Raw genomic sequence first — 27757 nt, 5'->3', positions numbered from 1 at the left:
AACTGGGCCTTCACCAAACACTGAATCTGCTAATACCTTGCTTTTGGGCTTCCCAGACTCTAGAACTGTGAGAAATAAATTTATATTATTTATAGACCACCCAGTCTCTGGTATCCTGTTATAGCAGCCTGAACTAAGACAATTACATATTAAGTTTATAAAAGATTTTCAAAACAGATTGTAAGGCTACCTGCCAAACTCTTTTATCAGAGGTTATCTTTAAGACAGGGATAAAGGACCAAGATTGTGGATAATGTTCAAAGGGGGTATTAGCTTTAGTTTTAATGTTTTAGAAGATAAATGTACTCATGCATTGCTTTTTTTAAAAACATAATAAATTTATTTATTTTGGTGGTATTGGGTCTTTGTTGCTGCGCGCGGGCTTTCTCTAGTTGCGGCGGGCGGGGGCTACTCTTCGTTGAGGTACGCGGGCTTCTCATTGCGGTGGCTTCTCTTGTTGCGAAGCACGGGCTCTAGGTGCACGGGCTTCAGTAGTTGCGGCGTGCGGGCTCAGTGGTTGTAGAGCACAGGCTTAGTTGCTCCATGGTATGTGGGATCTTCCCGGACCAGAGCTTGAACCCGTGTCCCCTGCACTGGCAGGCAGATTCTTAACCACTGTGCCACCAGGGAAGTCCCATGCATGGCTTTTTTAATCAAAAATTAATTTTACAAATGCAAAAGGACAAGATACCTGGTCTCATGACTTTCAGGAGTAAGACAAGCCATGCCAACTACGAAACAACCTTCTAACAGAGGGTTGGGGAGCCTGAGGAAGCAATGAAGAGCCTTAAGTGGCTTGCTTGGTGTCTCTGACTTGACATTGGCAGAAGGGCCCAGGCAGTACTTGGCAAGAAAGGCCATCCCACTGTGGCCTTGGATGGCTTCTCACCAAACTTCCTGCCCAAGCACCCACATGGCTACCCTACCCCTCTGATTAACACAATTTCCCCCTAGAATACCATAAACTCTGAGTCACCCAGAATGTGAGCTGCATTTACAGGTCACTCATCAGTTTTCTGCTTCTTGGCAGAATCCCTTAGAGAAACGCAAGCATTGCTCAATACCCTGCCCTATGGCCTAGAAACAGCCTGCCCCCAGATCCTTCTCCCAGGAAGTATTCAGTCATAGCTCCAATCAGCCACCTTGGAAGTCTCCTCTCTTTTTCATCCATCTCTCTAACAGCATAGGGTCAGCACTTACTGTGATAATGCATTATTCGAGGAGACAATCAGAAAACATTTAGTCCAGTTAGAAACATCTAGTCCAATTTGAGAAACAGGACATCCATGTAAGACTTAGGAGCACCTACATGTCTTCAAAAATGTGCACTGAACTCCTTCCATATGTCTAACACTGATCAATAAAGACATGAGTTTCTGCCCTCATGTAGGTTTCTGACTGCCTGGAAAGATGGACTTTAAACAAACAAATAATTATTTTACTACAATTAGTAAGTGCTATGCAGGAAAAGTAAAAGATGCTTTGAGGGAGAACAAAATAGGGGCTCGGCTTTGGGGTAGGGAGAGGGTCAGGAACATCTCAGCTGAGCCCTGAAGGATGAATAGGACTTTTTTAAGTAAAAAAAAAAAGTGAGAGAGGGGCTTACTTGGAAGAGTAGAGAATCCCTGAAAAGGAGACCAGTTGGCACAAAGGCCCTGAAGTAGGGATGAGCCTTGTATTATCTGCAGAATGATCAGCAGCCTAGAGGGAAAGGGGGAACGTGGCAAAAAATAGTCCGAAGGAGGCAGAACCAGACCTCACAGGGCACTATAGACCATATAAATCATCTGCAGCCTTATCTTAAGTGCAATGGAGAGTACTTGACAACATAAAGCAGAGGAGTGGCAGAGATCAGGTCTGCAGTTCAAATGAATGGAATGTAACCAACCGATCAATTGCCTCATATACTCATGAAAATTAATTCATTTGAATCAAGCAAAGATCTCTGAGGTGCCTGTTGGAAACTTCCACTGGGTGTTTACAACATGAGAGAGATAAGATCTGCAACCTCTATCACAATTGTTCTATTTATCAAACATCTACCAGGTAGTAAATACTGGAAATCTAAATTGATCCCCCGGGGCTTCCCTGGTGGCACAGTGGTTAAGAATCCGCCTGCCAATGCAGGGAACACGGGTTCAAGCCCTGGTCCGGGAAGATCCCACATGCCGCAGAGCAACTAAGCCTGTGCGCCACAACTACTGAGCCTGTGCTCTAGAGCCCATGAGCCACAACTACGGAGTCCATGTGCCACAACTACTGAAGCCCGTGCACCTAGAGCCCGTGCTCCACAACAAGAGAAGCCACAGCAATGAGAAGCCCACACACCGCAACGAAGAGTAGCCCCCGCTTGCTGCAACTACAGAAAGCCCGCGCGCAGCAATGAAGACCCAATGCAGCCAAAAATAAATAAATAAATAAATAAATTGATTCCCCACCCACACTTTACCCCAGAGTTGCTGAATATCTATTTAGGAAATTAAACCCTTGGGCAAAAGATGAAGGCAGGTCGTTATAAGCCCCATGCCAGATTAGTGGTCCCGAAAAACTTCCGAGTTTCAGAATAGATGGATTCCTGAGGAGACAGAAGAGTTAGAATCGAATATACAGAGATACTACTTCATACCTACTTTAAGGAAGAAAAAAAAAAGGAGGTAAGTGTTGGCAAGGATGTAGAGAAACTGGAATCCTCCTGCATTGCTGGTAGGAAAGTAAAATGGTGCAGCCTCTGTGGTGGTTCCTCAAAAAGCTAAATATAGAATTACCATATGACCCAGCAATTCTACTTCTGGGTATATTCCCCAAAGAACTGAAAACAGGGATTCAAACGGACACTCATATGCCAAGGTTCATAGTAGCATCATTCATAGTAGCCAAAAGGTGGTATCAACCCAAATGGCCATCAACACATAAATGGATAAACGAAGGATGGTACATCCATACAATGGACTATTACTCAGCCATACAAATAAATGAAGTTGTGGTACAGCTACAACATGGATAAACCTTGAAAACATTATGCCAGGTGAAATAAGCCAGACACAAAAGGACAAATATTATATGATACTACTTTTGTGAAGTACCTAAAACAGACAAATTCATAGAGACAGAAAGTGGATCAGAGGTTACCAGAGACTGGGGCAGTGGGGAGGAATGGGGAGTTATTGCTTAATGGGTCCAGAATTTCTGTTTGTGATGATGAAAAAAGTGTTGAAACAGGCAGTGGTGATGGTTGCACAACACTGTGAATGTACTCATGCCACTAAGTTGTACACTTAAAAATGGCTAAAATGGCAAATTTTCTGTTATATATATTTTACCACAGTAAAAAAAAATTCAAGGGAGGGTGGGCTGGAAGTTTGGGGTTAGCAGATGCAAACAATTACATATAGAATGGATAAACAACAAGGTCCTACTATATAGCACAGGGAACTATATTCAATATCCTAAGATAAACCATAATGGAAAAGAAAAAAAATAAGTGTTTATCACACAGATAAAAAATTTTTTTAAATAAAATGGAAAAAAAATTAAAAGAAATCAAATACATAAATAGGACCATTTCCTCCATGTTCACTGAGCTTCTTCCAAATTGCCACTTTTCAGTTGCTGGTCCCCATGTCCCTCCATAAAAGCTCTTTTTACATTTGGACTCTATTCATCCTTTCGGCCTTAGCTCAAATGTAACTCAGAGAGGGCTTCCCAATCTCTCTACCCCAGTATTCTTTCATGTTGCCCATACCTTCCCTTCCCTTCCCTTCCCATCCCACAATTGCAATTAAATAAATATTTGTGTGATTATGTCTTTAATATCTGCCTTTTCATTAGGTTGTAAGCTCCAGAGGAGCAGGGGCAGTCTTGTCCACTGTGTCTGTCTCATCCCCTGAGAGAGGATACAGCACCTAGCCCAGGGTCTGGCACATCGGGGATTCCATATGTATTTTTACATAAATTAATTAATAACTAAATGAATGTGTGGTAGGATTGTTTTTAATTTTAATGCCTTTCACAATGCTTTGAGTTTGATTAAATTATTTAAAAATAAAAAAAAAGTACATCAGGGCTTATATCCCTGTGTTCTACCTTGCGAAGTCGTCAGCAGTCTCTTGGAGCAGGAACCTGAGTGAGACAGTAGTACAATTCGTTTCCAGGTAGATCTGCTACAACACCAACCATTCCAATCTTGGTCTCTAAGTGGTAAGTTGTTGGGCTTACAATGGAACCGCTCTTCACTGTGGGACCAGACCTGCCAGCCCCCTATAGACCATTTCACGTGTTCAGGTTAAGCAGCATCTATATTAGGACCAAAAAGTAAGGCATACTAATGTCAGAATGAGAAAGAACATTCACTCGTTTATTGGGAAAGCCACTTCTTTGATAAGCCTAGGTAAGTTTAGGCTTTATGCCATTAGTCAATGAAAGCACTTCCTACCTCAATGTCCCCATCTTAGCACTCTGCATCAACCTCAGTAAACAACATTCTGTGCTAAAAGGAAGCTAGACACATGTAATTAATTTTGAGACAAGAAATACAAAAAGAAACTGATTTAATGAATTTGTCTTCTGGATGTGGACACCTGTGGGAACTGAAAGGCGTGATTATACAGGAAGAAGCACACAACTCACAACAGCTTTTATATAAACAAGTTTTGTCCCACAGATCATTATTCTCTCAGCCCACAATCTAATCTTCTTTCTTTTTACTTTTTTACGTGTTACATATAAAATGCATAAACCAGAGAGTACAAAGCAAACAAGCAACTGTAGACATTAGGAGATTTTTTTGACCATAAGTAACAGAAAACCCAGTTAAAACAGGATTAAACAATAAGAAAATCCAGAGGTATTGTGGACTCCAGGGTACGAGATTCAGTCACTGACATTGCCACAAGGAACAGGTTTCATTTCTCTGTCCTGCAACCTTCAGGATTGCCTTCATCCTAAAACATGTCCCCCTCATTGCTTGTAGGATGGCTACAAGTATCCTTGTTTGTGTCAACAAAAGATTCTAAGTCCTTCCCTTCAACCGCACTGGGATGAATTAGGATACATGCAGACCCCCAGGACCAATAATCATTGCCGAGGAAGGATCATACACTGATTAATCAGATTTGTCCCTGGGTTTTGGGGATGGAGAGGATATCTGAGCAAAACTGGGATTTTTGACAGGGAGAAGGGGTGGGGAATGGATGCTAGGTAGGCAGTCAAGAGTGTTCACTACAACTAGCAAATCAGAATTTGCCCACACCTTGAGTTACAAGTATTGCAGTAGTATTAGAGAAATATAAAACACTTTGAATTTCACACATCCACTAATCCACTTGTTCTTAACTCATGTAAGGGATAAGAACACATTCTCATCAGCAACAGTGGCTCATGACATCAGTGATTCTTGGAAAAATCAGGAAGCCTGTGTGGTGTTCTTTATGTATACGTGATAGTCCCACCTTCCTAGAGAAAGAATGGTATCTCTCCATCATATTAGAGGCCCAGTCCTGCATCTTAGCCATCCTCTCCAGTCCTGGGTTCATATCGAAACCTGCTTGGGTCCCACCCTAGTCCTTCCCAGTGATATTGAACAGCATTTCACCCATTTGGGAAATTTATTTTGGGAGTCCCAAAGTATATTTTGACATGACTAGTTCTGTGAGATGTTACTAGCTGTTCCTTGGGGAAAAAAAATAGTTCCATTCTTGCAGAAATCATGAAAGGATTATTTAAACTCTTAGCACTTGCAAAACTTGGGCATTTGTCATTATCAATTCCTGGGACAGCACATCTACTTTGTCTTTTGAAGATTGGGCCTTCGTAAGCAAGAAAGTGACTCTGGTTTTCACAGCAAAGAGGTGAGGCCTCATCCAAGGATATACAACAAGGGTTTATATAGGGACTTGTAACAGGGATGCATTATTTTCTTCAATCAGTGGTTCTTAAACTACAATCAAGAATAAGGGTTGGGCTTCCCTGGTGGCACAGTGGTTAAGGATTCGCCTGCCAATGCAGGGGACACGGGATTGAGCCCTGGTCTGGGAAGATCCCACATGCCGTGGAGCAACTAAGCCTGTGTGCCACAACTACTGAGCTTGTGCTCTAGAGCCCATGGGCCACAACTACTGAGCCCGTACACCATAACGACTGAGACCACACACCACATCTACTGAAGCCTGCACACCTAGAGCCCGTGCTCTGAAGCAAGAGAAGCCACCGCAATGAGAAGCCCGTGCACCGCAACGAAGAGTAGCCCCTACTCGATGCAACTAGAGAAAGCCCGTGCACAGCAACAAAGACCCAACACAGCCAAAACTAAAATAAATAAAAATAAATAAATTGAAAGAAAAAAAAAGAATAGGGGTTGCCTTTCAAAAAGGCAGATTCCAGATCTCATCCCAATCTCTGGCTGTGCAGCCTGGGAATTCATATTTAAACGAACTCTCCAGGTAATTCTGATGCAGGTGGTCCATGTGTTCTCTGAAATTGCTATCTACCTACCACATGCCTGCCTGTGACAGTAATCAATGTTGCCACGGCAGCAGCCAGTCTGAGCCACCTCCTGCTGCCTGCTGCCTGGGCAACAACTGACTTTTTGGGTCTCTTCCTTCTCTGCTAGTCCAAGGAGCCACTGTGAACAGCAGTTTTTCAATACTGTGGAAATTATTCAACTGACCCAAACAAAGAAACTGACTCATACTTGTACGATCAGGGATTACAAACTATGTCACCTCACCTTCAGAGCACCAGTCTTTTAATCCCCTTTCTTGGCTCCACTTCAGATGTCAGATACTAGCCCTCAATGATTACATTTCATTGGCACGAAGAGGGTGCAGTCCCTGAGGCCCACACAGCTTTCCAAGCCTGTCACAAACTGGGGTCCTCCCTTATCTGGCATCTATAGCACTCTTGTAACAAGTGTCCTATTGGGTTGAAAGTAAATAAATCTCTCATTTGAGTGACGGATAGTTGAGTTCATTACTTTTACTTTCAGCAAACCCAAAACAATTATTTTCAACTAATTTTTTGGTCAGATGCTAACTATCTGAAAGAAAACCCATGCTAATAGAAGAGAGAATAGGTTAAGTACTAGGATCTGTATCTAATCCCTTAGCAGGTGTGGTAAACAGAATAATGGCCTAATCCCTAGAACCTGTGACTGTGTCGCAATTATAGAGCAAAGGAGAATTAAGGTAGCAGATGGAATTAAGTTTTGCTAATCAGCTGACCTTAAATAGGGAGTACATGCCGCAGGGCAACTAAGCCCAGGCACCACAACTACTGAGCTCTCGGGCCTCTACTAGAAAGCCCATGTGCTGCAAATTACAGAGCCCACATGCCACAAATACAGATTCCATGCACCCTGGAGCCTGCGTGCCACAACTAGAGAAGAGAAAACCAGTATTCCACAACTAGAGAGAAGCCCACGCACCACAACGAAGGATCCGGCGTCCCTCAACAAAGACCCCCGTGTGTGCAACTAAGACCCAATGCAGCCAAAAATAAATAAGATAAATAAATAATAAATAAATCTTTAAAAGAAAATAAATGTAGAAGAGGGAAGGACAAGAGTCAGTGTCAGTGATGCGATGTGAGAAAGAGTTAGCCGGCCATTGCTAGCTATGAAGATGGAAGGGGACCATGAGCCAAGGAATACCTGCAGCCGCTAGAAGCTGAAGAAGGCGAGGAGACTGATTTTCCCCAAGAGCCTCCGGAAGGAACGTAGGAACATAGCTGGATAAGATCTTGATTTTAATCCGCTGAAACCCGATTCAGACTTCTCTGATCTCCAGAATTTAGGTAATACTTTTGTGTTGCTTTAAGCCACGAAATTTGTGATAATTAGTTACATCAGCAATAGGAAACTAGTACACAGGGAATTAGGAATGAAGACCAGAAACAGATACAGACTAGAGAGTCAAATAAATGTGGGCCTCCTTGCTCAGTGCATACTATAATACCTTTTCTCTAGTGGTGGTCCAGGGGAAACCCTTCATCCTATGAGTTTTCCAGGAGGCCTGCCTTTGAACCAGATAACCTGATTCAGAGAACCTGCAGTATTAAAAAATATATATATATATTTTTTTATCAGTTAAATTCATGTACATTTCTTTTTTGTCCCTTCAATGTTGGTATTTCGTTTGCTTTTCCCTTTTTTTTCCTGAAGCATAACATAAACATATATATATGCAGAAAAATGCACAAATCATTTTCACTTACGTAACCACCACCCAAATCAAGATATAAAATATAACCAGAAGCTTCAAAACTCATCTCATGGCCCCTTCCATGCACTATGTCGCCTCCCAGCTCATACAGTATACATGCCTTTGTGTCTGGCTTCTTTCACTTATTAGTATAGTAGTGAGATGCATCCATATGTAGCAATTGTTCGTCTATTTTCATTGCTCTATAGTATTGCACTGTGTAAATATAAAATGATTCACCCATTTTTTTTCAATTCATCCACTTTTTTAAGAGGAAAATCGTGGATTCAAAGTGGTTTCACCCCCTTCCAGATTTTTCAGACTCTTTACCCGCTAATAAGTAACTGTAAATCACAAAGCAAGGATGAAACAACCTGGGTTTCCCAAATGTATTTGACCATGAAACTTTTTTTTTCCTACAAAGCATCTTACAAGACTAATATTTTGTAGGTCACGCTCCAGGAAACCATGGTCTGGAGCAATGGTTTTCAAACTGTGCTCCTCAAAGCTCTAAGTTCCCAGATAGTGACTCAATACTGCATAAGGGATCAGAGTAAGATCAACTGGATCCCTACTTCTGCTTCAACACACCCTCCACTTGTATCTGCTTTAAGAAGGGATTTCACATAGATGGGGTGTATGTGTATATGTATTAACTGCCCATGTGTCTATGGTTGAGAAAAGTGTTTGGTTGCTTTAAAAAATGTGTTTGAGGGGCTTCCCTGGTGGCGCAGTGGTTGAGAGTCCGCCTGCTGATGCCGGGGACACAGGTTCGTGCCCCGGTCCGGGAAGATCCCACATGCTGCGGAGCGGCTAGGCCCGTGAGCCATGGCCGCAGAGCCTGTGCATCCGGAGCCTGTGCTCCGCAACAGGAGAGGCCATGGCAGTGAGAGGCCCGCGTACCGCAAAAAAAAAAAAAAAAAAAATGTGTTTGAAAACCACATGTCTAAGCTCTAGGGGACCTCTCAGAAGGCCTTTGCACAGACCCAGGTTCCAAGCTACAAGGACTTCCTGACCTTATCCAAAGTTCACTGCTTTCACAGTTGCTTACTTGCCAGGCTCTGTCCAAGAGCCATCTGCCCACTGCTTCTGCCAGTGGTGTTGTGGAAGGGCTCAAAAGAGATCACTGACAGCTGCTCAATACAGATCAGGCAGCTTAGTCCACAGGCAGCTTCCGGCTATGGAGTCAGAGGCTGAAAATAGATCATTACATGCCACAAAAGTCTGAAATTGCTTCTAACCAGGCAGCATGGTTTAGGGATTAAGAGCATGGACTCCAGAGCCAAACCCCCTGGCTTAGACTTCTGGCTCTGCTGCTAAGTAGCTGTGACCTTGGGCAAGTTTCTCAATGCCCTCACATTTCAGTTTCCTCATCTTTAAAATGGAAGTGAAGATAATAATAGCATGTACCTCAAAGGCTTGATGAGGATGAAATGAGATCATGTTTGTGCAGCACTTGAGACTGGGCTGGGCACCTAGGAGGCACGATGTAAATGTCTGTTAAATAAAACCAAAGTGGTTCTGCGAACTTATAGGTGGCAAAGCCCAATTCCAGGCATTTTACTTATTTTACTGTTCAATTTTTACCACCGCCCTCGAGGTGAGGCGCTCTCTGTGGCCCCCCACGCCCCTGAAGAGTTGAGATCACATGGCCCTCCAAAATGGCGAGTGTTACCAAACTCAGGATTCCTTGGATCAATAACATTTCAAAAGCAATTTTGGGAATTCACGTAGGGTGGCTGTTTTAACTATGCCACTCAGGACATTAAAATAAACTGCTATCTACCATTACCACTATTTTATGAAAGGTAATTTTAAGACCAAAAAAAGTAGGGAAGACATAATCTCAGAAAAAAAAGACGGGGCTTTAAATTAAATTGAGCTTAGTTAAAAAAAAAAATCACCACCCTGTTCTGGTTTTTCCATTTCATCTTGAGCCAGTGGCCAAGGGCCAACCCCTGTCTGTGACCCAGCATTTGCATTTGACTAACAGTGCTCTACAGGCCCTTGTGAGTGTCCCTGAACACATGGGCCATTATAACTAAACACCTCCCTGAGTGTCCAAGCCTCAAAGCTAGTACTGAACACCCCAAACTGCAGAACTGAAGGCATGTGCTAATGATCCCATTTAACACTGCTATGCTCCGAGGCGAGGGATCACAGGGGAATTGGGCAGAGTTATGTCAGTTGTTCGCGGTAGCATTTGATGGGGCCTTTTAGAACCACAGCTCCAACTCCAAGGAGCCAAGAAAGACTGAGCTACCTGGGTGTTTTAGATAAAACCTCAGTCTTTCCACCTGTGTTTCATTGCTCTCACACCACTACCACACTCACAACACTTCTGACACCACAGGTGTGGGGTTTTCCCCCACGCCAAGCAATTCTCTGTGACACACCAGGGTGTTCTACAATTTAACTCAATCCTGACACCATCTACTAGAGACAGCATCAGATCCCACAGGTTAAGGGCTCAGTCCCACGAGACTGCCCCCTCCCTCCATCCCCACAACCAAGATTCAGATGCCAATCACAAGTAGTAGGCCACCAGGATACCCACATCTTCTGTCTGACTTGGCTACAAATTGGAGGTTCCCATGACGTCTTCCTCCTTGGATTCAATTATTTGCTAGGGTAGCTCACAGAACTCCGAGACACACTTACTTACATTTACCAATTTATTAAAGGATACAGATGAACAGCCAGATGAAGAGATACATAAGGTGAGGTCTGGGAGGGTCCGAGCACAGAAGCTTCTGTCCCAGTGAATGCAGGGTGTTTCACCCTCCTAGTACTTGCATGTGTTCACCAAACTGGAAGCTCCCTGAGCTCCATACCTTTGGGATTTTTATGGAGACTTCATCACATAGGCATAGCTGGTCATTAACTCCACTACCAGCTCTTCTCCCTTCTTGAGGGAATGAGAGGCAGGGCTGAAAATTCCAAGCTTCTACTCATGGCTTGGTCTTTCCAGCTAGGTCATCCAGTCAGGTCATCCAGGAGCCACTCAGGACCCCACCCAGAGTCGCCTCATTAGAACAAAAAGCACTCCCATCACCCAGGAAACTCCAAGGGTTTCGGGAGCTCTGTGCCAGGAACCAGGAGAAGAGACCAATATGTGTTTTCTATTATCTCACACTGGGTGTGCAGACATAGTGAGAGAGGCCAGCTTGGGGAGTCAGGACACAGGGGCTGTCATGCTGGTCCTGCTGCTAACTCAACCGTGTAATTTTTGGTGAAGTCCTCAACCATTTAGAGACTTGTTTTTCTCTCCTACAAAATGGGGGCAGTAATGCCTGCTTTGTATTTCTCAAGGTTGTCCTGGGAATCATATAAGTAATGGCTGTGAATGTGGTGTTAAAGTACCCTAAAGGAATGCATGTTTGTGACTCTCAGCCTCCACCCCCTTCTAGTCAGGGCCCCAAGTTTCCCCACTAAGTTTATACCAAGGATCTTTCCCTCCAGCCTGACAAGGACTCCACAGTACGACATTGCAGGGTAGACTCCAGGGCCTTGGTTTAGAGCAGTGGGGTAAGGAGAAGCCAATTTTTTTCCTTCTCAGAGTTCTGGTCCCCCAGGTCACTCCAGGATGGAGGGAGCTGCTAAGTATAAACACTCAGGAATCCACAAATACTCTTGGAATTCCAGCTTAGTGAGCCTGTTCAGTAATGCTTCCTGCTAAACTAACAAAGAGTGATAGCAGAAGAATGCTGGGAGACATTCCATCCCCTGGCCTCCAAAGAATCCTGGCAGCTCCACTTGTCATATCAACGTGTTATATCTGGAAGAAACTTTAGATCAGTCGTTCTTAATTCTGGCTAAACATTAGAATCACCAGGGGAGCTTTTAAAAGATACCCTTGCCCGGCTGTACCTCACACCAATTAAATCAGCATATTTGGGAGAGGGACCTAGACATCAGTATTTTTAAAGCTCCCCAGATGATTGCAATGTGCAGCCTAGTTTGAGAACCACTGCTATAGAGGATCCAGGTCAAACACCTCACTTTACAGAAGGAAAAACTGAGGCCCTGGGAGTTTAAGGATTTTGTCGGAAGTCATACAACTGATTAGAGCTTGAGACATCAATTCAACAAGTTGATGATAATAACAGCTCTTTCTTTGTTGAGCTTTTACTCTGGGCCAGAGTAAGCACCAAGCGCCTTACAAATATAATGTCAATAAATCCTAATGATTTTATGAGAAAATTGAGACCCAGCGAGTTTAACTAGTTTTCTCAAGGTCAAAACAACTGAACAGTGGCAGAGATTCCAGTTCAATTGTTCAACTAAGTTTGAGCAGCACGCAGATGACAAGACAGGGATAGGGCCCTGCCCTTAAGGAATTTACAGTCTACCTGGAGGGACAGGACACAGGTGAGCCAACATTTAAAACACATTCTGATAAGTGTTACAGTAAAAGTCAACAATGGAAAGACAAGGAAGGCACCTAACTCTGGGAAAAGTCAAAGAAGTCTACTTAGAGGAGGAGGTATTGAAGAAGTCTTAAAAGGTGAATGAAAGGTAGTTTAGTGAAAAACGAAGAGGGAGAGAAAGTGGAACCAGCCACTGTAAAGAATGGTGAATGCTCAAAGCTATGCAGTAATTCATAGTGACTTGATAAGTATATTTGGGTGGAGCTATTGCCAAGAGGTGAGATTGAAGAAGTACAGAGACTAGATCATTAAGGAGTTTAAAAGAGGGAACCATAGCAGGATTATAAACGGACAGTGGAAGGATATAAATGTATGTATTTAAAAGGTTATTGGAGGATATGATACCAAAATCACAGGCAACAAAAGAAAAAACAGATAAAGTGGACTACATCAAAATTGAAAACTTCTGTGCATCAAAGTACACTCTTAACAGAGAAAAAGAGCAACTCATGCAATGGGACAACAAAAAACAATCTGATTCAAAAATGGGCAAAGGACTTGAATCGATCTCTCTCCAAAAAAGATATACAAATGGCCAATAGGCACATGAAAACATGTTCAACATCACTAATCATTAGGGAAATTCAAACCAAAACCACAATGAGGTATCACCTCATAGCCAGGAGGATGGCTATAATCAAAAAAAATAGAAAATAATAAGTGTTGATGAGAACGTGGAAAAATTGCAACACTTGTGTACTGCTGATGGGAGTATAAAATGGTGCAGCTGCCGTGGAAGACAGTAGGGCAGTTCCTCAAAAAAGTAAAAATAGAATTACCATATGGTCCAGCAATTCCACTTCTGGGTATGTACCTAAAGGAATTAAATGCAGGGTCTCGGGCTTCCCTGGTGGCACAGTGGTTGAGAGTTCGCCAGCCGATGCAGAGGACACGGGTTCGTGCCCCGGTCTGGGAAGATCCCACACGCCGCGGAGCGGCTGGGCCCGTGAGCCATGGCCACTGAGCCTGCGCATCCAGAGCCTGTGCTCCGCAACGGGAGAGGCCACAACAGTGAGAGGCCCGCGTACCGCAAAAAATAAATAAATAAAATAAAAGCAGGGTCTCAAAGAGATATTTGTCTACTCATGTTTATAGCAACATTATTCATAATAGCTGAAAGGTAAAAGCAACCCAAGTGACGAACGAATAAATAATCAAAATGTGGTGTACATATATACAATGGAACGTTATTCAGCCTTAAAAAGGAAGAAAATTCTGGTACATGTTACAAGGTGGAAACTTATTGTGGTAAGTGAAATAAACCACCCACAAAAGGACAAATACTGTATGAAGTACCTAGAGTAGACAAATTTACAGAGACAGAAAGTAGAATTATGGTTACCAGGAAGGAGCCAGGGAGATGGGTAATGGAGAGTTACTGTTTAATGGGTACAGAGTTTCAGTTTGGGAAGATGAAGAAGTTTTAGAGGTGGATGGTGGTAGTGATTTCATAACAATGTGAATATACTTGATTCCACTTAACTGTATGGGTTAAAATGGTAAATTTTATGTTATGTGGATTTTACCACAAAAAAATTATGGCAATAGCATTAAAAGATTAGCAGGTGAAAACTCAATGAGGAGACCAGTTAAAAAGCTAATGCCCAGGGGCAAAGAACCCAATAAGAGCCTGATAATGTAAGACAGTGGCAGGGGAGACGTAGGGGACAGACACTAGAGATCTCTAGGAGGTGAGTGGCTAGCTAGATGGGGCGTCAGGAAGAATGAGGAGCCGCAAAACGCTACTCCCAAAGTCCTGACCTGAGGGAGTGATGAACAGTGGTGTCCATCACCAAGACAAGGCCCACAGAGTTGGTGGGGGAGGAACAGGTTTCTGAGAAGGTGGTGAGTTCAGCTTTGAACAAGCTGAGTTTGAAGTACCTGGAGAATATCCAGGTGGCAATATCTTAAAGGAATCAGATACACTACAAATTGATCTCAGAAGGTTGGATATTTTTTTAAGTATGATAATAGTATTATGGTTATTTTTTAAAGTTTGTATCTTTTGTAGAAAATATGGCTGAATGGGGCAGGGCTGGCCATGGGGCAATGGTTGTTAGGGCTGAGGCATGGTACACAGAGATTCTTTATGCAATTCTGTCTACTCTGGGGACCAGTCAAAAATCACCATAATAAAAAGTTTAAAAAACAATCATAGCCCTGCTCGCCATTCCCGTAATGGCTGCCTCCTTGAAGGTGCTGTCACATGGAACCTCTTAGCCTCAGCATCCTGAACTGATAGAATTAAACAAATACCACTTTCTTTGAAACCTTCAGCCTTTAAGAACCAGTCACCTCAAGATCTCAACATCATGATCTCAGTTTCAACACAATTGTTCCTAGTTCCCTTTTCATTGCTTTTGGTGCTGCCGGTTGTGGAAGCAGTAGAAGCCGGAGATGCAATCGCTCTCTTGCTCAGTGTGGTTCTCAGCATTACAGGCATTTCTGCTTGTTTGGGGGTGTATGCATGAAAGAGAAATGGACGGATGAGACTTTGAAGGGCCTCCTGAATCAAACCTTGCCCTGAAAACCTTTGTGCTATTGAGGTTCAGAACTGAGTTTTGGTCACTGAAAGTTCCCAAGAAACAGTAAATAGGGTAGTTCATAGTCTTGGTTATTTCCCTATAAATAGGAACAAACTGATATACTATGTTAAATGGAAAACAAAACGTTTTCTTCACAACAAATAATGCACTGAAAAATGCCTTAGAAAGAAGGTCAAAGAAGTGAGATGGCTGAACTCTGCATATTTCATAGTTTCAGAATTCTCAATAGGAAGAAGAAAGCTCTTGCCCAGAATCCTGGGAAATTGCCACTGTTTAAGTTATAATCACTGCCTCCTGCATCATTGAGGAGTCTTTTCTCCATATTTTTAATGGATTTTTGTGTTGTTGTCTCCCAAGTTAATATTGTACCTAGATATTAAATACAGTTGGTCAAAAATTAAAACTTATGTCTTTGGGCTTCTCTGGTGGCACAGTGGTTGAGAGTCCACCTGCCGATGCAGGGGACACGGGTTTGTGCCCCGGTCCGGGAAGATCCCACATGCCGCGGAGCGGCTGGGCCCGTGCGCCATGGCCACTGAGCCTGCGCGACCGGAGCCTGTGCTCCGCAACGGGAGAGGCCACAACAGTGAGAGGCCCACGTACTGCCAAAAAAAAAAAAAAAAAACAAATCTCTTTGTGGGGGAAACGTTTAGAAAATGTATTCGATGTATCTAACGTTGAAATGGAGAAAAAATTTAATGTAAAAAAAATACTTTATATTGACATTGAAATGGAGAAGAGATTTAATGTTTAACAAAACCAAAAAAATCTTTATATTAACTGGTAACATCTCCATGGTGAGAAGTACTATATATCAAATATAAACCCATTAGGTAAGTTAAAAAAAAAATAATAAAGAGAGATGTAAACCTATAGGGCAGAGATAAAGACATTATTTTATTATTAACAATAATAATACAAAGGACTACCATTTAGGGAGTCTCTACTCTGTGGCAGGCACTTTGCTGAGCCCTTTGCATGCCTATGTTATACTTTTCATGACAACTCTCATTTTACTAAAGTTCAGATGTCTTGCATACCAAGTGGCAAGCTTCAGATTATATGAGGTATATCAGAGGGAACGAATAAAACAAGAAGCTAGAAGGGCTAAACAAGGAAAGGTATGGACTGCTGACGTCTGAGAATAGGAAAAGGACCCCATAAAGACAGTGGTAGGTAGAGTGCTTTGCAAACCGAGGAAGAACAGAGATTCAAGAAGAAAGGAGTGGCTCCTTGTGTCAAATACCACACAAAGTGCAGGCAAAATAGCAACTAAAAACTGCTCAATGAATTTTACAGTTAGGAGGCTGGGAGTACCTGGGGTCTTGGAAAGAACCACTAGAATGGTGGGGACAGAAACTGGGCTGGGAATGAGTGGGTAGCAAATTAGGCCTACTCTTGATAAGCTATGCTGTGAAGGGAACTTGAAAGATTGGTGTGATATTGTGATTTATAATAAGAAATATATATTTGGTCTTCATATGTTTCTGGCAGAGCTTCTAAAGCCCTTGGAATTTCCTAAGTGATGAAAGTGATAAAGATGTCTTTTGTTAATGAGGTCTCTTGGACCACACCTAAGGATGGGGCTGGCTGCCAGGAGGATCAACCATGTTTTTAGAGGGGTGGAAACTTTCCACGCCCCTGACCTCTGGGGATGGGAGAGGGGCTGGAGGTTGAATCAATCACCAATGGCCAGTGATTTAATCAATCACACGTATACAGTGAAGCCTCCATAAAAACCCAAAAGCATGGGGTTTAGAGCACTTCCAGGTTGGTGAACATCTCTTTCTATCTGGCTATCCATGAGTTATATCCTTTTAAAATAAACGGGTGATCTAATAAGTAAAATGTGTCTCTGAGTTCTGTGAGCCACTCTAGCAAATTAATCAAACCCAAGGAAGGAGGGGGTCATGGGAACCTCTGACTTACAGCCAGTTGGACAGAAGCACAGGGCACAACCTGGGCTTTCGATTGGCATCTGAAGGTGGGTGGGCAGTCTTGTGGGACTGAGCCCTTAACCTGTGGGATCTGATGCTATCTCTGGGTAGATAGGGTCGGAACTGAGTTGAATTGTAGGACACCAGCAAGAATTGCTTTGTGGTGTGGGGAAACCTCCACACAATCAGAACTGGTCCCAGACCTTAACTGACTAATACCTAGAGGAAGGTAGCCACAAAGGTGAGAGGAGCTTGACTGTGTTGATGTGTGGTAGGAAGACAGCAGGGGAGAGACTGAAGATGGAGGAAAGGGAGGTGACTACACGACGCAGTGCTGAGGGATCGGGAGGGATGCAGTCCAGCGCCCAGACGAGGGATTGCCTGGGATGGGAGGAGGGGCACCTCCCTGTGGAAGGGGAAGAAGAAAGGAGGCTACTTGTGGGTTGGGGCTTAGGAAAGAGATCAGGGAGTCATGATGTCAGAGAGCAGGTGAACTGGGAGTGGCGGAAGTGAGTAAGCTGAAGACAAGGAAGGTTTGGCCAGAGACTGGCATGGTGGCATTTCTGAGCTGAAGCAGTCATGACAAGGTCCGGGGTGTGCCTGGCTGAGGCGGCAGGTACGGCACTAGAGTTAAAAGGTCAAGAATTATGAGCTGGATAACCCTGAGGAACAGATCTGAAGTGGAGAAAAAGTCCGGTGAGTTCTATCCTCAAAGCAATCAGGAGAGAGCAGTTCCTTGGCTTAAGACAGAATCACATTTTGAAATTTAAAAAAAATAGTAATTCTAAGTCTTAACTCATGGCTAATCTAAACAGCTCTTGCCAAAACGTAAATCTGTAGCTTCCTCAAGAGTAGACCAAATATTTAGACCAAGAAACAGACTGAAACTGTGAAGCAGGAAACCTGCATGATTAATCCTGACTCTGTCAGTTACAAAATGGGTTAAATATAACTTTCTGAATTAGACTGGAGCCTGGTCTCATTCACATTCATTCAGCAAACATGCTTTCTGTCTGCCAGGTACTTTGCTAGGTCTCGGGAATTCAAAAACGAATTATCTATGGTCTTTATGGAACTCACAAACAAGCAGAGGAACCAACCCTGACAGTATGAAAATTCTAGGGCAGAGGTAGGTAGAAAGTGCAGTGGGGTTGTGTGGGCACAAAGAAAGGAACCTAGATTTGGGGTGAAGGAGCACAAAAGAGCTAACGTGAGATAAACCTTAAAGAAGGAGCAGAGTGCACCAGCCTGGGAAGGATAGGAAGGGCATTCTAGGAAGAGAAACAGCATGAGAAAGGGCACTGAGGGCCCAGATAGTCATGAAATAACAATCTGGTTTGGCAGAGCAGTAGTTCTTAAATGGCAGTCTGCACAAGAATCAGCCTCGGTATCATTAAAAAGCAGGTTCCCAGGCCCCGGGAGCAATGGATCTGGTAGGCCTAGGAATCTGCATTTTTAAAAACAAGTGTGCTCGGGCTTCCCTGGTGGCACAGTGGTTGAGAATCCGCCTGCCAATGCAGGGGACACGGGTTCAAGCTCTGGTCCGGGAAGATCCCACATGCCGCAGAGCAACTAAGCCCGTGCGCCACAACTACTGAGCCTGCGCTCTAGAGCCCGTGAGCCACAACTACTGAGCCCGCGAGCCACCAACTACTGAAGCCAGCACTCCTAGAGCCCGTGCTCCACAACAAGAGAAGCCATGACGATGAGAAGCTCGCGCACAGCAATGAAGAGCAGCCCCCGCTCACCGCAATTAAAGAAAGCCCGTGTGCGGCAACGAAGACCCAACATAGCCAAAAATAAATAAATAAATTTATTTTTTAAAAAAACAAGAAAACAAGTGTCCTCGATGCTTCTGAAGACAGTTCATGCTGCAAAACCCTGGGCTAAACGAAATTGAGCTATTTGTAATGAGGTGGATGGACCTAGAGTCTGTCATACAGAGTGAGGTAAGTCAGAAAGAGAAAGACAAATACCATATGCTAACACATATATATGGAATTTAAGGGAAAAAAATGTCATGAAGAACCTAGGGGTAAGACAGGAATAAAGACACAGACCTACTAGAGAATGGACTTGAGGATATGGGGAGGGGGAAGGGTAAGCTGTGACAAAGTGAGAGAGAGGCATGGGCATATATACACTACCAAACGTAAGGTAGATAGCTAGTGGGAAGCAGCTGCATAGCACAGGGAGATCAGCTTGGTGCTTTGTGACCACCTAGAGGGGTGGGATAGGGAGGGTGGGAGGGAGGGAGACCCAAGAGGGAAGAGATATGGGAACATATGTATATGTATAACTGATTCACTTTGTTATAAAGCAGAAACTAACACCATTGTAAAGCAATTATACTCCAATAAAGATGTAAAAAAACCCTGGGCTATAGTACAGGGTACCTGGTGGGATGAAGGAGTGGGGGTTGTGATGAGGCAGAAATTTTGGTCAGGACCACATTTTGCTAAGGATGACAGCTCAATTTACAAGCAGTGAGGCATCTTTTGGGAGTGCCCTGATGACACCTGTTCTAGAAATCCCAGTCTGGAGATAGCACTGACAAGAGCCTGCAGAGAAGGAGGGTTCCGTATCCAGACAAAACATGAAGGGCTTCTTCAAGGGAAAGTACATTATTTAGAGATGAAACCATAACGAGGACCCTGGTCCTACCGCCCACTTATTAGCTGGGGGTGGCCAGGACATCCTCGGGCTCCTAGGAGACAAAACCTCCCCTCAGGAGACCTACAGTAACAGCCACGGTGGCCCACATAGTGTGCACAGGCCTACGCAGAATCCAGGCTGCGGGACACTCCCTGTGGTTCTGAGGCCTGTGCTGAGTCACCTCTCACTGCAACAAGCTTCTCAGAGCCCCTGGGATCTTGCTTCACATGGTGCTGCTTGGATTCCCCTTGGTTTCCAGCCCAAGGACGGAGAAAGAATAAATATCAGCCAAAGGTGTTGCTAAGGCTAGGTGCCCAGAGCCCCTCCCCTTGCCTCTCTCCCCACTCCCTACCCTAGAAGCTAGGATAAACAGCTGATTTCCCAGTTTCACGATCCTCTTGGCTGCTCCTGCAGAAAAAGGGCAGAGGCGAGCGCCTCTCAGAACAAACCCAAGGCTGGAAGGGACTTGATGACAACCTGTTTTCTGGGAGAGGCCCCAGGCTGGCTAATGTGAAGCTCGATCATCGCCACCCAGGCCTGGCCCCAGGGGCGGGGCTCTCACCCCCAGACTCCTTCTCAGGGTAACTTCCTGGCTGACTGACACAAAGGGTGACCTTGCACAAAACTACTCCCTTTCTTGGGCTTTGGCTTCCTCTGTAAAATGATGGAGTTGGACTCAAAGAAGCTTATCCAGTCCTATCATTCCTGGACTGATTGGGCTAAACTGATTGGGACAGAATATCCTCCCTCTAACGTGCCCAGGAGGGCCAGGAGCTATTTCAGGTACTCTCAAGACACATCGATCCATTTACTTATTATTTTCTGAACACACTACTATGTGCAAATAATAAGAACGGCCATGATGTTCAAGTGCTTACTATGTACCGGCATTATGCTAAGCATTTTACACTTCTTTGCCCATCACAACAACCCTAGGAAGAGGGTACTATTATTATCTTTATTGCATCAATGAGAAAATTGAGGCTCAGAGAGATTAAGTATCTTGCCCAAGAACATTCAGCTGGTAAAGCAGCAGAGCCCATATCCGCTCCAGGTCGGTCAGTTTCAAAGACCATGGCCTTTCCACTCCATCACACTTGAAAATGCTGGTCAAACAAGGATTAGTTAGGTGCAGATCATAGCCTATACTGGAGTTGTTGTGGAGGAGGGAGGGAGGAAGGACAGACCAAGTGATGAAATTATTTTATTTATTTTTTGGCCGCACCGCACAGCTTGCGGGATCCTAGTTCCCCCAGCCAGGGATGGAACACATGAGAGCGCGGAGTCCTAACCACTGGACTGTCAGGGAATTCCCGAAATTCTTTGTTAAATGGGAATAAGAATAGTACCTGCCTCAACTCGTGGTTGTGAGAATTAAATGATTAACACCTTCATAAGTGCTTTAAAAAGACAGCTACTAATATATAACATTAACTACTGTTATTAATGAATGTTTTAAAATTGTGGTAACATATACATAACATAAAATTTACCATTTTAACCATTTTTAAGTGAACAGTTCAGTGGCATTAAGCACATAACATACTGTTGTGCAACCATCACCACTATCCATCTCCGGAACTTTTTCATCTTCTCCAACTGAAATTCTGCCATTGGTTTTTAATAATTATTAATACAACTCATTATTATGCTAAATATCTATATGTTCCTATCCCCTTGACAAAAGGCTGTAGGTTGTAGCAGAGGGCACGGGTTGGAGATCGTAGCCCTGAGTTTAAATTCAGACTCCCTCACAGTCGGTTTGAATTTAAACCCCTCAACATCAGTTCCTCCATGGGGATGAGACAAATACACGGAGATCACACAGGATTGTGATTAGTATTAGATGAGATCACCGAGGAAAAGGTACATTGCAACCTCCATGCAAAGAGCTCCACAAACGTTAGACCCTTAGATTGGTGGATAGATACTTTTAAGCTCCCAGCTCAGCTCCTGGCACAAAATAGGAACTCAGAAAAAGTTCTAAACGAACCGGAGAAGCTCTAAGTTGTTGAGCCATACTGCCCCCTGGTGGTAGCCCAAAACGGTGCAGCGTCTCTGGCCTCCCCGGTGCTCTTTGGGGCTAATTGGGTAAGACCACGGGGCCGTCTGGGAACGCGCGGGAAACCAAAGGTTACTGCCTGGAGGGGCTTTTCCTGAAGACTCTCGTTATCCCAAGACGTCCTCCAGGCTCAACTCTGTGTTCCAAATGGGCTGGTCTCCTTTTCGTACTGCTGACTTTCTCTTACCGCTTTTGCTCATGTTGCACCACCTTCCCACCGGTGGCTCTTTCAAACCCTAAATCTCCCTCAGACCCGCTCAAATCTCACCTCCTCCAGAAGGCTGCCCTGTAGAACTCCAGCCAGGCTCTCCTTCACTCCTTTTTTTAACCTCTACAGAACTCACAGCCTGTACTTAATTATGTGCTGTGTGTATTTCTCTCCAAACTTTGGTTCCTTGATATAATTTCCTTGTTTTCTAATGTTTCCCAGGTCTACAGAGCAAGAACTGAAGTGATGGATAGAGCTCCTTAAAAGCTATATATTTTTTTGGAGATACAGTTGATTTACAATATTAGTTTCAGGTATGCAACATAGTGATGCAAAATTTTTATAGATTATACTCCATTTAAAGTTATTAAAAAATATCAGCTATATTCCCTGTGCTGTACAATATATATCCTTGTAGCTTATTTATTTATACATGGTAGTTTGTACCTCTTAAGCCCTTGCCCCTATCTTGACCCCTGCCTTCCCTCTCCCCACTGTTAATCACTAGTTTGTTCTCTATATCTGTGAGTCTGTTTCTGTTTTGCTATATTCATTCACTTGTTTTATTTTTTTAGATTCTACATAGAAGTGATAACATACACTTTTTCTCTGTCTGACTTATTTCATAATACCCTCCAGGTCCATCCATCCATGTTGTTGTGAATGGCAAAATTTCATTCTTTTTTATGGCTGAGTAGTATTCCAGCGTGTGTGCATGTGTGTGTGTGTATCACATCTTCTTCATCCATTCATCTGTTGATGGACACTCAGGTTGCTTCCGTATCTTGGCTATTGTAAATGATGCTGCTATGAATATTGGGGTGCACATAGCTTTTCAAATCAGTGTTTTTGGTTTTTTTCAGATATATACCCAGGAGTGGAATTGCTGGATCACTGGGAGTTCTATTTTTAGTTTTTTGAGGAATCTCCACACTGTTTTCCATAGTGGCTGCACCAACTTACATTCCTACCAAGAGTGCATAAGGATTCCCTTTTCTCCACATCCTCACCAACATTCGTTATTTATTGTTTTTTTGATGATAGCCTTCCTGACAGATATGAGGTGATATCTCATTGTGGTTTTGATTTATCAATACATTTTTCTTATGATTAGCAATGTTGAGCATCAAAAGCTATACATTTTTGAGTTCAAAATACAGACCAGGTACAGCACTGGGTACTTGGTACTTTTACAAACATAACAATCCCATGATAATTCTAATGCAACTCTAGTGCAAATTACATATTATTTCAATTTATAGGTAATAAAACTGAACCTCAGAAAGGTTAAGTGACTTTCCCAAAGTCATACAGCTAGTAAGTGGTAGAGTATGGGTTTGAACCTATGTGTGCCTGCTTACAAATTCACAGAATAAATTTTATCTCCCCTGTTGACTCCTCTCAGGTTGTTGGCACATGCCTGGAACAGTGACTTGGGAAAGAATTCAAAACACCTAGGCTTGGAGGGTTACATAGTGGGCTTGATTAGCAATGTCTGCCGTGAGTGATGAATGATGAGTGGTGATGTGTGCACCTTGTACTTGCCATCCTTCATTACCCCATGCTGGATGGGTCTACGTGAGGATACTCCACCTTATTCTGAACATCGTTTTAAGAAGGCATACTATGTTGAATAAGCATGTGCTTTAAAGTAAGACTGACCTGTATTAAAATTAAGCTCCATCAGTTTCTGGAACTTTGAAACGTTAGTTGGTCCTTTCTTTATGCCTTAGATTCCATATGTGTGAAATGTTTATAATAACCCCTGAGTTGTTATGAGGGTTTAATGGGATTAATTCTGTAAACACCCTTGGCATGGTGTCTGGAATACAGTAAGTGCTCAACTGGTGTTACTTCTCTCTCCCTTCCTATTAGAAGTAGAGAGCCCGATTCCACTTAGGCAGTAGTTTGGAGGGCACTGTCCTTTCTAGGAAATAATAATTGTATGTCAAAACTGTCACAGAATAAATGTTTTAACCTGATGAGACCATCTGGTATCACTAGCCTCCAAACGTGATGCACCAGGAAGGACACAACATTGTCTATGTAGTACTCCTGCCAAAAGTGTCTAACTTGAATCTAAACACAAGGAAAGAATCAGACAAAGACAAAACAACTGGCCTAGACGCTTCAACAAGATCAATGTAAGAAAAAAAAAAACAACAACGTTCTAGATTAAAGAAAATATAAGAGATATATTAACCAAATGCAATGTATGATCCAAAACCAAAACAAAACAAAACAAAAAAAAAACAGCTATAAAGGACAATCAGGGGAATTAGAATATGGATATATCTTAAATATAGCCTTGCATCAATGTTAAATTTCCCAAGGGTGATAATTATGTTTCAGCTACATAGGAGAACGTCCATGTTCTTAGGAGATACTTGCTAAAGTATTTGGAGTGAAGTGTCATGCCTACAACTAACTCAATGGTTTAGGGAAAGCTGTATGTATGTATATGTGTCTGTATAAACAGTTAAAGCAAATATGGCAAAATGTTAACAATTTAATCTTAAGGAAAGGGCATCCAGTGTTCATTGTATTACTCATAACTTTTCAGAAGATTTGAAATATTTCAAAATAAAAAGTCAAGAATAAAATATATATTCTAGTTAGCAAAGTTTTAAAATTATAATGCTTCATGTTGGTCAGGGTATGGCAAAATAAACACACTAATAAATTCCAGATGATACACTAGCACAACCATTTTAGAAAACAATTTTGCAACAGATGTCTGTGCACTTTAACACAGTGAGTCTACTTCTGGGAGTGTGCCATTTAACACAGTGATTCTGCTTCTGGGAGTCTGCCTTAAGTAAGTAATTGAAAAGAAAAAAAAATGGGGAAAAGTATTCACTGCAGTGTTTTTTACAATGGTAAAAACTGAAGAACAAAAAAACCTAAATGTCTAGCTATTGAGGAATGACTAAGTAAACTATACCAATCTGATGGGCTATAATGCAGCTATTAAAAGTGAAAATTATGAATAATAATCTTAAAATATTTGAAGACCATACAGCAACATGAGAAATAGGAAGTACAAGTTAAATTTTTAAAAAGCAGAAGAGAGAATTAGAACAAAGAAATGGGAGGAAAAAATAAACTTTTGTTCTTTTCATAAGACTGGGCGGAAGCTCAGTTTGAGACTTATTTCTCTAATTATCACAAGAGCCCTGGGAGTCCCCCGTGGTCTAATGGTTGTTAGGATTCTGGGCTTTCACTGCCGTGGCCCCGGTTCATCCCCTGGTCAGGAAACTGAGATTCCGCAAGCCACGCGGCGCAGCCAAAAGAGAGGAAAAAAAAAAAAAAAGCCCTAATTCTGAGAGAATCTTTGAAGGAGTAGCTACAATCTACTTATGACTTTGAACCTATTTTTATGAGAGAGAGAGAGGAAATACATTGTTCTAAATGAAGAAACAGAGGGGAAAAAAGCTCTTGAATTAAAGCCTGACACTGCCTGCATGTGCAGGACTTTAAATGCACCAAGTCATTAATCGTGAGCTCCTAGAGCAGGAATAATCCATCCTAATTAATTTCTTAAAAAATGAATTTATTTGAGCAATAGAAATGATGGATCACTAAACATTCATTACAGGCCACTAAGCATGTGTCCACCTATGGGGACTGAGAAGAAGCAATGAGGATGAAAAGGCTGGGAAGCAAACTGTCTCAGATGATGAGAAAATCACATCCGTGGTGAGTGGGAAGGGGGTGCAGTCACATTTTACCAGATACTAAGATACACGGGGGCAGTCCTCTCTGAAGGATAAGGGCCCTTCTATTCACTTTAGAATTCTGGTTTTCCACTATCCTAGCCCTGTTCTCCGAAGAAACAAGGAAAGAAATAATGACAAAAGATACGAAGCAACTGTGTCTCAGAAGCCCAGCTTGAATTTATGTAACCAGCATAACCTGAAACAGCCAGAATCACCAGCCTGGAAGACACATAAGGTCACATGTTTTCTACTTTTCAAAAGAAAACCAGCTTGATTACCCACATGCCAGACAAACAGAAAGTCCAATATCCCTTTCTCCCTTTGAATTGTCCTGTATCCCTGGTTCTACACAAACCAAAGTGGCCAGTGTTGCTAAGGACAGAGAATGGAAGACACATTTCCATTCACCAGAGAACCTGTTTGGGGGAGCAGCTGCCTCTGTCACTGCTACACGTGTGGCTGATGAAAACCCTCCATGCACAGCCTGACACATGCCTGCCTCTTCCTGCTGCAGGGAGCTTGCTGCTCCGGATCTCTGTGGTGTTCCGTGCCGGGCTCCCAAGGTCACCCTCACATACTGAAGTGTGCACCCCTTCCCCACAATTCATGTATTGAAGTCCTAACCCCCAGTACCTCAGAATGTGCCTGTATTTGGAGATAGGATCTTTACAGAGGTAATTAAGGTTAAATGACATCATTGTTGTGGGCCCTAATCCAATATGACCAGCCTTCTTATAAGAAGAGGAGATAATAAAACAGGGACTCATACAGGGAAAACAGAGGGAGAAGATAGCCATCTACAAGCCAAGGAGAGAAGAAATCTACTCTGCCAACATCTTGATCTTAGACTTCTAGCCTCCAGAACTGTGAGAAAATACATTTCTGTTGTGTGAAGACATCCAGCCTGTAGTATTTGTTATAGCAGCCCTAGCAAACTAATACAGGTCAGCTTTGTCCTTTTGTATGCATCTATACAGTAGACCCAAAATCACTTGTTGAAAAGACAATTCTTTCCCCATTGAATTGTCTTATCAAAATCAAGTGACCTGAGATGTATGCGATTATTTCTGGACACAATTCTAGTCCACTGATTTATAAGTCTATCTTATGCCAGTACCACACTGTTCTAGTTACTGTAGTTTTGTAGTAAGTTTTGAAATAGGGAACCATGAGTCCTCCAACTTGGTTCTTCTCTTTCAGAATTGGTTTGGCTATTCAGGGTTCCTTGTAATTTCATATGAATTTTAGAATCAGTTTGTCCATGTCCAGCTGCAAAAAAGGCAGCTGACATTTTGATAAGGATTGCATTAAACCTGTGGATCAGTTCAGGGAGTATTGCCATTGTAACAATGTTAAGACCTCCAATACATGAACATGGGATATCTTTTCATTTATTTAGATCTTTAATTTCCTCCCATGATGTAGTTTTCAGTGTCCTGAATTTCTTTTGTTAAATTTATCTCTAGGTACAGTTGACCCTTGAACATGGGTTTGAGCTACATGGATCCACTTACATATGGATTTTTTTCAATAAGTACTACAGTACTATACAATCCACAGCTGACTGAATTTGTGGATGTGGAACCCCATGGGGCCAACTATAAAATTATACATGGATTTCCAACTGTGTGCTTGGGGCAGGGGTTGGCACCCCTAACCTCCATGTTGTTCAAGGGTAAACTGTATTTATTCTTTTTAATGCTATTATAAGTGAAATTTTTAAAATTTAATTTTCAGATTGTTCATTGCTGGTTTATAGAAGTAAAAATGATTTTTGTACATTGATCTTATATCCTGCAACCTTGCCAAACTTGTTTAGTAACTCTAATAGGTATTTTGTAGATTCTTTCAGATTTTTCATATCTGAGATTATGTCATCAGTGAATAGGAGTAGCTTTACTTCTTCCTTTCTAATCTGAAGGCTTTTAAATTTCTTTTTTCTTGCCTAATTCCTTGGCTAGAACTTCCAGTACATGTTGGATAGACATGGCAAGAGTGGATATCC

General features: G+C 42.6%; 2 protein-coding genes across 3 annotated transcripts in view; one reads left to right on the top strand and one right to left on the bottom strand.

Annotated features, from left to right (window-relative positions):
- The window catches only part of NT5C2 (5'-nucleotidase, cytosolic II), a 149901-nt gene that overhangs the window by 106989 nt on the left and 15155 nt on the right, over positions 1 to 27757 (bottom strand). Inside the window, exon 2 of one of the 2 annotated variants that reach the window (XM_067709516.1) lies at positions 4084 to 4293. The exons of the other annotated variant lie outside the window; for it this stretch is intronic. The gene's annotated coding sequence lies outside the window, so the exon portion shown is untranslated. The remainder of the gene's footprint in view (positions 1 to 4083; positions 4294 to 27757) is intronic. 2 annotated transcript variants of the gene reach the window in all.
- LOC137208415 (small integral membrane protein 30-like) lies at positions 14847 to 15262 on the top strand. Its single transcript, XM_067708871.1, has one exon. It carries the CDS (start codon positions 14938 to 14940, stop codon positions 15094 to 15096), a length of 159 nt encoding a protein of 52 aa, XP_067564972.1. The 5' UTR covers positions 14847 to 14937; the 3' UTR covers positions 15097 to 15262.

Source organism: Pseudorca crassidens, chromosome 16 (genome assembly GCF_039906515.1).
Source record: "Pseudorca crassidens isolate mPseCra1 chromosome 16, mPseCra1.hap1, whole genome shotgun sequence".
Classification (NCBI taxonomy): domain Eukaryota; kingdom Metazoa; phylum Chordata; class Mammalia; order Artiodactyla; family Delphinidae; genus Pseudorca; species Pseudorca crassidens.
The sequence above is the reverse complement of the archived record's forward strand: the minus strand, read 5'-3'. Positions and strand labels throughout refer to the sequence as shown.

What these genes read in the sequence shown, in the direction of transcription:
- LOC137208415 (XM_067708871.1), top strand. Translation starts at nt 14,938, where the DNA reads ATGATCTCAGTTTCAACACAATTGTTCCTAGTTCCCTTTTCATTGCTT.